The sequence below is a fragment of the Pangasianodon hypophthalmus genome, chromosome 14 (genome assembly GCF_027358585.1).
Source record: "Pangasianodon hypophthalmus isolate fPanHyp1 chromosome 14, fPanHyp1.pri, whole genome shotgun sequence".
Taxonomy (NCBI): Eukaryota; Metazoa; Chordata; class Actinopteri; order Siluriformes; family Pangasiidae; genus Pangasianodon; species Pangasianodon hypophthalmus.
In genome coordinates this window covers 15,485,797-15,500,717 of record NC_069723.1, presented here as the reverse complement: position 1 = coordinate 15,500,717, position 14,921 = coordinate 15,485,797, and the positions used below count along the sequence as shown (strand labels likewise).

Sequence of the window (14,921 nt, the reverse complement as noted above, 5' to 3'; positions counted from 1 at the left end):
AATTTGGAGGGGAAACAATCTACTGTATCTCTAACTTAACTATAAACGTATCTTTGTTCAACTCTGTTCAAGGTAATATCATCAACCAGGGTTGCCAGGTTTCGGCAAAATTTCCAACCTAACTACATCTCACCTTTTTTTTCCTCAGCCCTGATGTATGGACATTACCCACTCCATAATCCCCCATTCCCTCGACCAATAGAAATAGTTCTGTATATCATAGACACACTGGCTACACTTACATGTTGCCTTTTTGTGGAAATTTATTAGATTAGTTATGATTATTTGATATAAAACAACATCTTGGCAGCCACTAGGCTTGTGAGATACAATGATATTATCGTCCCTACAAGATATTATGTTGCCATTATATCCAGTGATGTTTACCAGTGATGTTTATATTACCAGACCTGCCAAATGTAAAAAAAACAAATGAAGATTTTGAGCAAAAGAGATTAAATATGCAACAATGAAGTGTCAAATTTAACACTTTACAAATCATGTGAATGGTGGTGATAATTAGAAAAAGATTTTGACTGGTACTCTGCTGCTCTCTCCTGCATCAACAAAGAAAATGTCAGACATGAGACAACTGATTTTTTTAAAATGCTTATATTGAAATGTGATATTGTGAAATGTGTTTTTCTTAACTGTTCACTAGGCATCACTGCAGAATCACCATCCAGCTGATTTTTTTGTGATTGCCACAGTTCCTGACTGCACAGCTGGTAATATTATTCTGCCTCCCATTCTCTCCTTACACCAGATATGGTGGAAATGCTCGTTTTCCTGTTATTTGTTCATTTAGGCTAACTTTTCTGGATGATTAAATAGTTTATCGTGATATTTTAAAATGGAAAAGTGTAAACAGGGAAAAATCAATATTGCACAAGCCTAGCAGCTGTCCTGTCCATTGCTCCTCCCCAAGCATGGGCCATTATTACCTCTCTGTAGAGCTAAGTGGGGCAGTGAGTATGCAATTGGACCTTAAACAATCTTAAACAATAGAGCAGATGGGGTAGACTCCACAATTGATATCAGCCTTTCAACAATGTTAACCATCATAAACCATCCTCGTATAAAAAAAATAAATGCAGTGCACTTACTGCTCCATAAAACATTATAAACAAAAGAGCATTGTAGGGTTATTTTTCATTTAAAAAATATTATTAATATTAAAAATATTAGAAGTTAATATTAGTAACTGTGGTAGCTGAGAGTGGGATTTGTTTCTATTTTGTCTTTGAAGTTGACAACGTCCCCCATACATTCTTTTACCATTTCTGTTTCTTATGTTTTGGTAAACCCTGACTATTCATAATGAGCATTCATTTGTACACTCTTGGGCTGTAAGAGAATGGACTAGCACTCTGCTGGACATTTCATATTGAAATTTATGATTTATTTATGTTTGGGTTTGTAGTGGAGCTTCACATGAGCACTTTGGACTAATGAATAATGACTGTGCCAGCCAGTATCCAGTCAACACGCTTAGGTAAGTATGCTCCATTTATTTCCAAGGAATAAAATGAACAAGGTAACCTACCACCATGTGGGTGAAAAACGGTTTGTGTGTTTACTGACAGACATCCTAGACTGACTACTAAATCCCTTTAAGCAGGACCCTACAGGTGTTGTCTAGGTGCAGTGACCAGTATGCAACACTAGAGGTAGGTATTCAGCTCAAAGAATTGACAAGGTAAATGGAAATTTCACCACCTCAATAACCAGACAAATATTCTGCTCTAATTCAAATAGACAATTCAAAGAAAATTAAGAAGACTCTAACAATGACTAATGCCAGAACAGATAAGATCTGAGCTTGTTCGTGGGATCACTGAACTACAGCCAGTTTTTCCCCCTACATTCAGTTACAGTATTTATTCAAGCACTCGGTTTGGGCCGCTGAAATATTCTGCTGTGTCCGCATCCAGACGGGGCCACCAGGGGGCCCCTAAGAATGCAGGATGTCACTTAGGACCCTCAAAGGTTGAGAAACAGACCTGCCTGTCATTACATAATTAGCAGGTGCGTGCACTATTTTGGCTTCTGGACCAGTTCTCCAGGATCTGCCTCTATAGTACTCACAGGAACTCTTTGTTGTTCCATCAACACTCAGCATGGTGTCACTCCTCCTGTGCAACCTGGTCGACACAAGCTCTTTTCTGTTGGCTTGAATGAATAGAAACTTCCTTCTCTTAAATTCTTTTAAAACAAAAATATGGATGTTTGGTATTCAATAAGGTTGGAGATTTCAACCTAAAGGTTAGATTTAGATGCTGATTTATAATTTAAGTAATATTTAAGAAACACACTGGTAAAACTGGTAAAATCCCCTGAAGCAGTGTAGCCCCTCCCCAGTACTTTGCATAGCTGAGGCAGATCTGCTGTTAATCCCGAGGATCACTCACTGTATATCACAGAGAACATGACAAACAACAGCTCCGTTGGTGATTTTAAATCCAGGTTAAAATATATATTTGTTTAAATTAGCCTGTTCATAGTTCATGGGACTTTTAGCTTACTAAATGTGTTTTTATAATTATTATTATTATTAGTAGTAGTAGTAGTAGTAGTAGTAGTACTTCAAAATCCAATCAGATTTACTTACATGAGGAGCTTACTATAAAGATATTACTATTTATGGTATGTTTAAATGATGATTTAAAATATGGAATGTGCATTTGGGTAAAGCTGGCCTTATGTATTTTTTTGCACTTTTTTTGAATATGGACATTAGTGTTTTATAAAGATATGACTAATTATAGACTTCTAATGTATTCTAGCCATTTAATATCTAACCTCTAAACAAACAAACAAAAAAATCAGCTTGTGGTTACAGTTCAAAAGTGCCCCCCCTCCCCACAAAAAAAAATGCACAGCAATTTACAAGATAAACATTTATATTTTATATTCTCTTGTATTGATGTTCACGAACTAAAAAACTAAAGACATTTTAATTAGTGAACTCATATTCATTTGATTTGTAAACTGCCAACATGGTACTTCTCTGTACAGTTGTAACTCTGTAAAATGAAAAGTAGTCTACGTACAGTACAATTGTTATTTGTTATTGTCTATGTTCACAATATAACTCCAGGTCTCTTAAGAACCATTGTGCTACTGGTGAATTAGACGTCCACTGCTACCTCAGAAGCTGGGTGTGTCGGGAGCCACAACGCTGCTCACCATAGACACAAACTCTACTGGAATGGAAATGTTAGAGATATAAAGTAAAGTTTTTCTTGTTCAGTCAGCTGAGTGGACTCCTTAACACTGCTCTTCCAAATGCCAAAAAGAGTGAAAACCTCAAGTCTGGAGTAGAAACACAAACACAAAAACCCAGCCCAAATTTCTGCACTAAAATCCACAAAAACTACTGGCACAGGAAGACTTGTCCAATTTGTGGAGGTAGAGTATCCAGGACAGTGTTGGACAAGTTTCCTGGAAAAGTCTATAATACAAAAATATCACTTCTTATTGTGTTCACTGTGATTGAAAAGATGGTTTTAAAATGTGACACACCCTTATTCATTGTGTTTTGAATAAGTCTTGCTGTGCACCTAGTAGTCTAACTGGCTAACGTAATGACAGCACTTTGAGCTAATCATTTAAGTACATAGGTTTCTGTTAAAATTACAATACATTTCTATGTTTAGTCACAGAACAGGTTATAATTTGTCAGTCAATTACTTTAAAATCCATTAAAACAGTAAATGGCATGTATGTTTTACATTTGCACGTCTATTTTAGATATAATATGGTCATACACTGCAAAAATATTGTCTCCAAAATCTATTCTTTAAAGTATATTGTTTATATGAACACACAATTCTTTACACAATGTAAAGATGGCTATAAAAATAAAGAAAAGGCATCCAGTTTGTCACACAGTTCAGGATGCAAATTAAAGTTACATGGTAAAATACCCTATGGAAAAAAATAATGTGTGTTTCTAGGAAAATATTTTCTTATATAAAGATTTAATGACCTGGCAGACGAAAGGTCACATAGATTAGATAATGTGGAGGTTATAAACCCATAAGACTACTGTTCACACCAACATTAAATAAATAAATAAGAAAAATAGGCAGTATTCAAGATATTTGGAATAATCTTTTAAATTATAAAAGCACCTCTAACGTGCAGACAGCAGAGAATGTTTAAAAATGAATTATGGACCCTTGTGTCACACATCAAACTGTTTCATCATCATCTTGCGGCTAAGTTCGTAGGCCAGAAAGAGTGCGCCGTTAGCAGGGAATGTCCGGATCATAGTTGGGGTTAGACCTGAGTACAGAGGCCGCACTCCTGGGAAAGAGAGAAAAAAAAATCAGGAGTGCTTAGTCACATTTCTGCGTTTAGATTACATTAGATTCAACTTTACTGTCATTGTGCAGAGTACGAGTACAGAGCCAATGAAACGCAGTTTTTTCGAACATCCCAGCTCGCTAGGAAGCTGGGGTCAGAGCACAGGGTCATCCATGATATGGCACCCCTGGAGCAGATGTGGTTAAGGGCCTTGCTCAAGTGCCCAAAAGCAGCAGCTTGACAGTGTTGGGGCTTGAACCCCTGACCTTCTGCTCAGTAATCCAGAGCCTTAACCATTCAGCCACCACTGCCACTTTAAATTAAATCACTTTAAATATTAAAAATTAATATGCAAAGGCTCAAATTCCAGTTTGGGAATTTGCACTCAACACTGTGTTCCCATGAGGTTCACTAAAATATCCCTTTAAATATTTAAATCACCAAGCTAATTTTGGAACACACTGTATATTCACTGAAATATGTAAATCTCTCATCTACAAAATTACATAAAATACTAAACCTCTGGGGAAAAATATCTCTCCAATGACAAAAAGAACTAAACACTTACCTTCATTGCGGACAATGCCAAGGAATGTCTTTATAAACCCTTCTTGCTTCCCAGCCAGGGACATAACTTGAATGCGGGATTTGACACAGTCGATTGGATAGACAACTAACCAGAGAAGGGCTCCTCCAAACCCACCGCTAAACATCAGCGGCATGATGCCTGCCAAACAGATGTGCACATTACTAAACAGCTGCTTTTTAGGAAGTGCCATCACTTCAACATCTTGTAGTCCAAGGAAGGTCCCACTTTGCTTGCCTATGCACTCAAATAGTTCCTGAAAGCCTTTTTGAGGAGTTAAGGGTTCTTTACTTCCTACAGCAGTTCTACTTGGAAGCCTCTATGTCACGGAAACCCTCTAATAATGGGTTCTACATAGACTCTTTAAGGGTTCCCTCAGATGAATCAACCAAAGATCACTTTAGAAAAAAAACCTGTCAGATTATTTACACTTGAATATTCTTTAATCTGGACATGTAGCCTTTTAACAAAGTCAAATCAAAATTGAAGAAAAATGAAAACTTCAACCAAACGCAAAGTCACCAATGATTTCAACTCTATTGCTGTTTGGTATTTCACTGAAAAGCACTGAATAAGCAGCCAGGTTACCTATGTCCTCTTTGTTCCTGCCCATAGTGTGGGCAAAAGCAGAACGACTCAGCTCATAGCCTCCAAAGAAGCAGAAATAGCCAGGAATCTCACGTACAATAGTAGTGGACAGGCCTTGATAAAAACCCAGAGGACCGTTTGTCTTTAACACATGCCTAACCACAGACCACACGGTGCTGAAGAAGGAAGAAAGAGAGGGAATGAGACTCATTCATTTGGAGACAGTAATGCATCTTGAATACTGTATATAAATATAAATTGAGAGCAACCATACCACATTATGTGAATATACAATAAATGTAAATCCTGTAGTTGACTAATCTGGCACACATTTATAGTCATTTACCTCTTCTGTCCACCAGCGATCTTGCCTGACGCCTCCATTTCATGCATAGCCTGCAGACGACACTTCACTAGTTCAGTAGGACACAAAGCCAGTGAGGAGAAGATGGAGGCCACAGAGCCAGAGCAAGCCTTCTGAACATCACTAAAACACAACACACCTTCCATTAATGAAGCCAAGAAGTGACAAGACAGAGGCCTCATAAGCTAACATTCTGTTACATATTTACACCAACTGAAAATAGTGACCAGTCAGGCCTGGGTTGTACAGCAATTTCAATATACACCATAACTGAACTAAGTCAATGTGTGACCCAAGTACACTCTTAAAAGCAAAAGGCTAAATCTAGAGTCCTTTTAGGGTTCTTTGTCCCTCTACAGAAACACTTAAAGTTTCCATGTAGAACCCAGTGTTTCTCTATCAGAGAAAGTTCTAGGTAGAACTCTTTTAAGAAGCTTGTTGAACAGCAGCTTTTATAAATATATATATATATATATATATATATATATATATATATATATATATATATATATATTATCTGAGCTGGTTGTGTACTCCACATTTATAGGTCAAGGCCTACACAAAGTGCTTTGTATGCACATTATTAAGACCCTATCTGGGCATTTTCTGATTAAACCTTCAAATCCTTCCAAATCGGTTAATATTAAATAAGATCTTAGAGTCAACTCAAAAACGCTCATAAATAATGTCATAAAGAAGTGTAACCTCTATAAACCTCTAATTTCTTTAACATAATAGTTTTTATTAGTCAAATAGTTTTCATTTTAAAAATGATGCCACTTTTATGTCAGTGTAAATGTAATGTAAAGAAAATATTTCACTTTATTAACATATTAAACACCAGTAACATGTTTTTAAAACATATTTCTGTAAGTTTAAAAACATAATAATTGCAAATAATTGTCCATAGTTCATGTGTGGATTCTTGCTGCAACTAGCTCACCAGACATAACACATATTGCCACACCTAGTCTGAAAGACATAAAGCACAATGGCTGACATGTTGCAGAGATTTTACTAGACAGGGATAGGAGTATACCCTAATTCATAAGCGACAAATGCTTGCCCAAGCTTGTATGTCTCTTAACGATTAACTTCTGAATAACAGTATTAAATGTTAAGGCCCACTCTTTTGTCAGTTCACACTCACTGGTTGTGAATTACAGTTAATAGTCGGTGCAACTGAATAAATGAGTCTCAATTTAAATTGCAACTAACTGCTATTTCTCTTGGGTTGTAGCCTATATGCACTCACTGGCCATTTTATCAGATGCACCTACCATACAGGTCACTTTAGAAGCATGCAATGAATGACTGTAGCCCATCTGTTGATATACTGTACACAGGATGTGACCAGTTAATCGGTGATGGATTCCCAGGAAAACAGTGACAGTGACATGGACGTCACATGGTAGTCAGTGTTGCAATGGCGCACGTGTATCAAATGTAGTGATACACTACCAGTGATACACACAGTACCAAACAAATGGGCTTACGTACACACAAGTACTTACATACACACAAGATAATCACTTTTTCATTATAAAATGCATAAACTGTGTATATTTATAATAAAATAGCCAATGAGTATATAGAGGTTACTGTATCTAATATAGTGGCCATTTTGTTTTGACATGATATATTTGTAGGGCCTGGCTTACTGTAAATTGACTACAATGTAATGACAACAATGACTCCAATGTAACAGCTTTACACTGTTACCCACCACCCCACCCCTGAATAAAAGTGTTCTCAGTTTGTCACTGCAAGAAGAAAACAGAAAAAATTTAATGTTATTTTAATGTTATTTTTAATGCCATGTTATTTTCTTGTAAGATACGTTAATTTGTAATCTTAAAATAAGAAAAGTTTCTTTCTCAAGATTACAACTTTTCATTCTGAGTTTAATAACTGTTTTTACTGAGATAGTGAACAGAAACATATGGGTCAAAAGAGGACATTTTGTGATGACTTTGCCCATAAAAAAAGGAAACAGCATGACATAAGAATTCTTGTTTCATAGCATTTCCCGGCATTATGGGCATATGCATGCCAGTTTGTATATTTTTTCCCATGCTCTCATTTACCAAAATTATATAAAATAAATGGATGACACATAATGTACTGTAGGATATATTGTATACACACCAACCACTTTATTAGGAACACTTGCACACCTGCAATTATCCAATCATGTGGCAGCAGCAGCATAAGGCATAAAATCATGCAGATACAGGTCAAGAGCTTCAGTTAATGCTCACATCAAACATCAGAATAGGGGAAAAAAAATGTGATCTCAGTGACTTTGACCATGGCATGGTTGCTGATACCACATGGTCTGGTTTGAGTATTTCAGAAACTGCTGATCTCCTGAGACTTTCACAGACAGAGTTTATACAGAATGAGAGAGGTCAGAGAGAGAGAGAGATCAAACTGGCCAGACTGTTTTGAGCTGACAGGAAGGCTACGGTTACTCATAACCACTCTTCACAACTGTAAAGCATCTCAGAACACTCAAAACGCCTCTAAGTTCAATGTGGTCGAAGTGATCGGTGAGTGTACTGTATATTAAATGTGCGTCCAGTTAAATGATTAAACACCACCAGTTATATCGATTGATATGGTGTGGGTGTAGCATATTTTGAATTCTATCTGCTGTTGTGGAAATAGGTCAACCCTCAAAAGATGCCATCCTCATTTACTATTTAAAGGATCAGACGAAATTAGTCCAACAATCACTAGATGGGCAACACGGCACCGAGAAACTATATTAACATATTAGTTAGCTAACGTTTAACTTTATAGTCGTGCTGTCAGACTCCAGGCAAAAGAACTGCATGGATTTGTTTTCTCCCTCTTCAAACACACTAAATCTTGCATGTGACAGCTTTGGTAATTAGCAGATGAGCTGAATCAGGGATGTTAAATGAAGCAGAATGCTAAACTCTCCAATACTGTGGGTGCTCTATAGCAACCCTTTAGCCTTACACATCTGTGTGTTGTGTCAATGTGATTTTTTTTAAAAATTGAGATAATAAGATAAGATAAATAGGCTGGAAATGTCTGACCTGAGCTCTGCTCCTCTGTCCAGGCCGACCACAAAGCGCACAACATCCTGGCAGAAGCCGTAGCTCATGAAGAGAACCGCATTCTCAGCGATGTTGGCCATCAGAGCTGGGGTAGTGCCATGATATAGACCACGTAACCCCACCTGCTTTGAGATGGACACAAAGCAGTGCACAAAGCCACGGTACATCGCGGGAAACGTCTGCATCTTCACCTTGGCGGTATCAAATGGCTGGCCACACAGCACACATGCTATACCACCTTAAGCAAAAAGAGATAAGAGAAGCACCAGTGACATGACTGAAAATGTAACAAAATCTGTATCTGAATGTTTATTTTTCATTTTGATCATATTTGTACGACAACATTTTAGGGCCACTGTTTAAAAAATAAAGATTTCAAGAATAAAGTTATAATATTTTGAGGAAAAAAGTAATAACATTATGAGGAAAAAGTCGCATTATTTCAAGAATAAAGTCATAATATATCAAGAATAAAGTCGTAATAATATGAGAAAAAAGGTACAATATTTCTGGAATAACGTCATATGTATATGTATGTGTACATGTCTGTGTGTTAACTTGAGGGACAATGCGGATTTGGTTATTGTTTCTTTTATTGATAGAGAAATCACAGGCAGGGGCCAACGTCAAAGCTTCGATGGTTACATCTGCGGCATACCAGCGGTAACTCCAGTGCACTGAGTACAGCAATCAAGTCTCCATTGCATTATGGCATATGGACTCGCCATAAGGATTAAGTTTATGGTACTTCGCCATTGTCCATATGACTTCACCATTGGGGGCTTGATGGCAAATAGCAGAGTTCCAGTACTTCTGGCACTGACAATTCTGATTATCACTCATCTACATGCCCTCTTTAAATGGCATACAGATGTAACCATTGATAGCCTTGAAGGTGACCACTGCCTGTGATTTCTCTGAGACAATTTCTGACACAAACCACAGGTTTGTGTAGTTTTCACTTCTAAATAAACACAATTTCTTGAACTCATTTCAAAGGTTTAATACTACTACTAATCTGGTGCTGATGTGCCAGACCATTATGTATTTCTTTATTTTCATTGCTTCAATATGCATACTCTTTCATAATACTATGACTTTGTTCTCTAAGCATTGCGATTTTGTTGATTAATATTATGACTTTTTTACTCAATATATTGGGACATTATTCTTGTAATATCATATATTATGACCTTTTTCTTGAAAAGTATGACTTTATTCTCAAAATCTTGTATTTTTATTTTTTAAACAGTGGCCGTAATATCCCGTCTTTTGTTTGTGACTAGACCAAAGTAAAATATATGGTGTCTCAGTAAATTAGGAAAATAAAAAACATTCATACCAATACCATCGTGCTAAACTAGCCTAGATGAACAGAAAAGTACATGCAAAGTCACTGATCGGATTATTGTCAAAATTGCACTACTGTTAATTACTTCGACCAGCAAGCATTTACTCTTCCAGTGTTTTTTTTGTGGGTGGCCTGCCCATGTTTCATCACAGCATTCAGTGGTTATGAACACAAGCTGAAACTCATGACAACAGTAATATAGGCTGTTGGTGTTCCTCTTAAAATAAAGAATCTGGCTAGTTGTCATTGAGGGTCCAGCTCATGTTACCACAAGTTACAGTAAATGTATGGGTTTATTTAAAGGAACAGCTGTTGTGTATGTGTTTTGAAACAAAAAGAAGGAGAAAGTAACATGTATATTCATTTTTATGTATGAACATGTATATTCACAAAGTAAAAGAAAGAATATACTGGTACAGTGAAATTCATTTGTTCACACATTCCAATTTGTTAGTAAGCTAGGGTCAAAGCAGAGGGTCATAATGGCACTCCTGGAGCAGAGAGGGTTAAGGGCCTTGCTCAAGGGCCTGACATTGACCACATGACAATGGATTTAAAATGAGCCTAGAGACCTTAACCTCTAAGCCACCACTGCTATATATATATATATATATATATATATATGTGTGTGTGTGTATATATGTATATATATGTATATACTCAGTACTGTGCAAAAGTCTTCGGCACCCTTTTTTTTTTTTTAGTACAAACTTTGTTATAGATTTTTAATTTATGACTTCTATATGATCGAGTCAGAACAAAAACATTTTAGATTTCCAAACATTAGTTTCCCAGCACAAAATGAAATGTTACAGAAAAATGTTTGTATGTCAGTAAAGAGCAGCATATTATGTAAGAGACCACTTTTCAGACAAAAAGGCTGCTGGGTGTTGCTGCAAAAATAAGAAGGAATTGCGACAGTCAAAGTCTCCAGAAGAACTGTGGCTGGTTAATTTCCTCATAAAACTGCACAAATTGTACCTGAGACTACTAATTTTTTTTTAAAGCAAAGGGTTGTCCCACCAAATATTGACTTTGTTTAATTTATTACTGTTTACTGCTCTTTATAGAATTTTTTAAATGTAGAAACATGTGCCTAAGACTTTTACACAGTACTGTATATATAATATTATCATTATTAAAATTACAGTATGGTAGCCTACATACCACAGGCTCCGGCTGATAAATCAATGATGGCTTGAATGACAGGACTTGGTGCCATGATTTTGTAACCTTCTTTGCGTCAAAAACCTGTCAAAAACACACAAGTCTTTCAATACACAGCCTAGACAGCCATACTTCATGAACAATGTAAGAAGTCTGAATATGTGTTATTCATGAAGCAGTTTCATGAAAACATTTACTCTTGAAAAAGATGAAACCTTTACCATTTATGAACCAATACATGAAAATTCTTTCAACCCATTGACCAATACTAATGAGTATAAGCGACTATGAGATTTAAAAGACAATAATTATGCTAGGATGCAGCTTAAACACAATTTATTAGATTAGGTTTAGTTTAGAACTTAAAACAGGACTGGTTCAGGGTATAAACTCTGGGCCTTTAGACCTGTCTTGCTTAATCTTTACAGAAATGTGAGCAATAAGGGCATAACCCAATATATAACACATTCTCACAATCCTAACTGAACAACACTGGGTTTTTCCCCCAGTAAACCAGGCATTACTGTAAAATCCAATCCAAAGACATTTCAGCTGAAATATTGTTTGATTTCTTGGTTTATAAAATCAAGAGGTTTAGAAGAGCTCTAAAACACACACTTTACTGTTCTGTTTACTGTTTAGAAGAGCTCTAAAATACACACTTTACTGTTCTGTTTACTGTTTAGAAGAGCTCTAAAATACACACTTTACTGTTCTGCTCACTACTGTGACAAACCTGTAACAACCCCCTGTAACAACCTGTAACAACCCCCTGTTATAGTGAACTGTAAGTAATCATTCATGAAGTGTCCATATGCTTGAAGATCATAAGGATCAAAGCAGCTGAAGGATTGTGGACATATGGGACTTACACACTCCTAAACAGTGTAAAAATCTCAGTTTGAATTTAAGCAAGACCAAGCCTGTAATTAGTTCACTGAAAAATAACTCAAGGCCACATCACAACGTGTCTTATGCATTTTATACCGAAGTTAAGCAAGTCGATTTTCATTTCCGGGTTCCTTCAAAGACGACCAGCTTCACACTTACCGGATCTTCTTCTTTTAATATCTCAGGTCTTTACCGCACATCTACAGATAAATCCGCGTGCGTGTTTCAGGACAATGTGCAGTACAGAAGGGCATCAAGTACAGCGAGCTCAGCAGCTTTTCCCCTCTCTGTCTGTGTGTGTGTGAGTATGTGTGTGTGCGTGTGTGTATGCATAAGGGTGTGTGCTACCACGCTGAAACACTCAGACACGTCGACAAGCATTTGTTTTCGTCTAAACCCGAGTATGCTCTACACGATCTGTATCCCAGGATCTCCGAGTTGCCATTTTTTTGACCAGGTGAAGTGAGAGTCGGATTTCCAGGTCTAATCTCGATCAGAACCGAGTGTGATCCGGTGATGTGCAAGGATAAAAGTCCATCTGATGATGAGATGGAGGACAAAATAATGGAGCTCTGAAAATAATGTTCATGGTTTCTCATCCATATCGTCAGGGACACTTTGTGTTTTCGTGACTGCTCGTTGTCTGTATGAGAGTTAAGCTGAAGAGGCAAGGTGCACGAGCTCCAGCTCCATCTTTCTTTGGGTCACGTGGTAACAGTCGCGTTATTTCCGTTTTGACTGGGGATTTTGGGGATTGCAACTCCGGCTTTGCCTAATCTTGTAGAAAACGCTAGAAAAAAAATTCTAATGTATAAAAAATATTTAATGTTAGTCACACAGACTACACATTTACCCTTATTAATAAACACAGCAATATGAATAGAATCTGCTGAATTGCAACGCTCCATAACATCCATCCATCCATCCATCCTCCCTCCATGCCGCTTATCCTGCACAGAGAATCTCCACAGTTTATCCTGTGCCCCAAGTTTATCCAAGTTTATCCTTGGGGCACAGGGCGGGTGCGAACCCACCGCAGGGCGCAATCACCCACACTCTATGAGCAATTTTGGAAATACCAAGTCAGCCTTCTACACATATCGTCGGACTGTGGGGGGAAGCCCCAGGGCTCCGGAGGCTGGTTTCGCGCACGGGGTGGAGGCGGGATTCGAACCCGAAACCCGTGGGGTGCGAGGCGGGCGTGCTAACCACTAAGCCACACTTCCCCCGCCCTCACACCTATTACAAGAATATCTTAAAAGAATGCAACTAATTTGCTGCAGCGAGGAATTTTTATTTTTTTTTTTTTGTACTTTGACCAGTGTGCATACTGAAAAGATTTCATTACAAATTAGTTTAGGGTGACGTCAGGAATCCATGGTGATGCTATACAATTGTCACTTACTATTAAACTGGAGTAGTTCAGTAAATATATATCCTTAACTACAATCTAATTGAAACAGAACTGCACACTACAAAGGTTTGTGTGGGCGTTACAGATTGCCTAATGATTGACAGCGGCGTCTCCACGGCAATGTAAACAACTCAGATATATTGATGGCCACATGTGCAGTACCACCACAGGCCTCTAGGGGGATCTGGTTCTCAGGTTGTAAGATAAGGCGTGTATTCCCAGCCAAATAGTTGAATATTTATTAAATAAATTGAATCAGGTGTAGCTCCAGCTTAGTTGGAATGAAAACCTGGTCCTTCGTGAATAAAATGAAGAACTTTTGTTTTAGATCAGGTCTCATCTATGGTCTTGATTATTCATCATATGGAACAGAAAATACTGCAAAATAAATACAGAAAGTGAATAAATAAGTCAAGAAAAATACAAAAAGTGAATAAACAAGTGAACAAATAAACAACGAAGGAAACAAGTAAATACATGAGATATGACACATGAGATATAAATATATAAATTAATTACTTTATGAATTGTATAAATAAATGGATTAAAAGGATTAAATACAGCATAAATAAAAATATATACAATATAGGTGCATATTTTATTCATTGTGCTCTTTTTGACACATCTGATTCACAAAGAGTGTTAATATATACTGTTAATTATATACAATTATAATAATAATATACACAGATACAGATAATAATATATACAGATACAGTTTTATGATGTTAGACCAGCAAAATTAGTGACATTACACTTACACGCCAAAAAAAAAAAAAAAAAAGGCGGGCGGGGGGGACCAAGCCCAAAATGGCAAAATATTAAGCTTTTAATGGCCTTAATAGCAAATCATTGGTCAGGAAATGAGCAAGAATTAAACAAATACTGTAGATCTCTCCCTGCTCTATCACTCCTGGGTCATTTATGAGTTTGTTATCAGGCCCTGGATGGGCTGCATCAGGAGCGGCTGATAACCAAATAATGACTAATCTTTTAAGAAACAAAAAAACATCCCGGAAGATATTTTTGGAAAATTTTGTACAGCCAGACAGACATGTGTTAATTTGAATTTTACATCAAACATTTAAATCATTATCATGATTTTACCTTTGCATACAAGAAGCCTGTATAAGTGAATTTCCCTGTTTGTAGCTTTTCCC

General features: G+C 37.0%; 1 protein-coding gene across 1 annotated transcript; it reads right to left on the bottom strand.

Moving 5' to 3' along the window:
- Window positions 1-175: 175 nt before the first annotated feature.
- Window positions 176-13,224, bottom strand: slc25a15a (solute carrier family 25 member 15a). Its single transcript, XM_026935144.3, has 7 exons — window positions 12,507-13,224; window positions 11,457-11,540; window positions 8,918-9,176; window positions 5,832-5,972; window positions 5,486-5,661; window positions 4,880-5,038; window positions 176-4,311 (listed from the first exon to the last, which is right to left on the bottom strand). The coding sequence occupies exons 2-7, from the start codon at window positions 11,509-11,511 to the stop codon at window positions 4,190-4,192; spliced, it is 912 nt and encodes a 303-aa protein (XP_026790945.3). The 5' UTR covers window positions 11,512-11,540; window positions 12,507-13,224; the 3' UTR covers window positions 176-4,189.
- Between the last annotated feature and the right edge of the window lie 1,697 nt (window positions 13,225-14,921).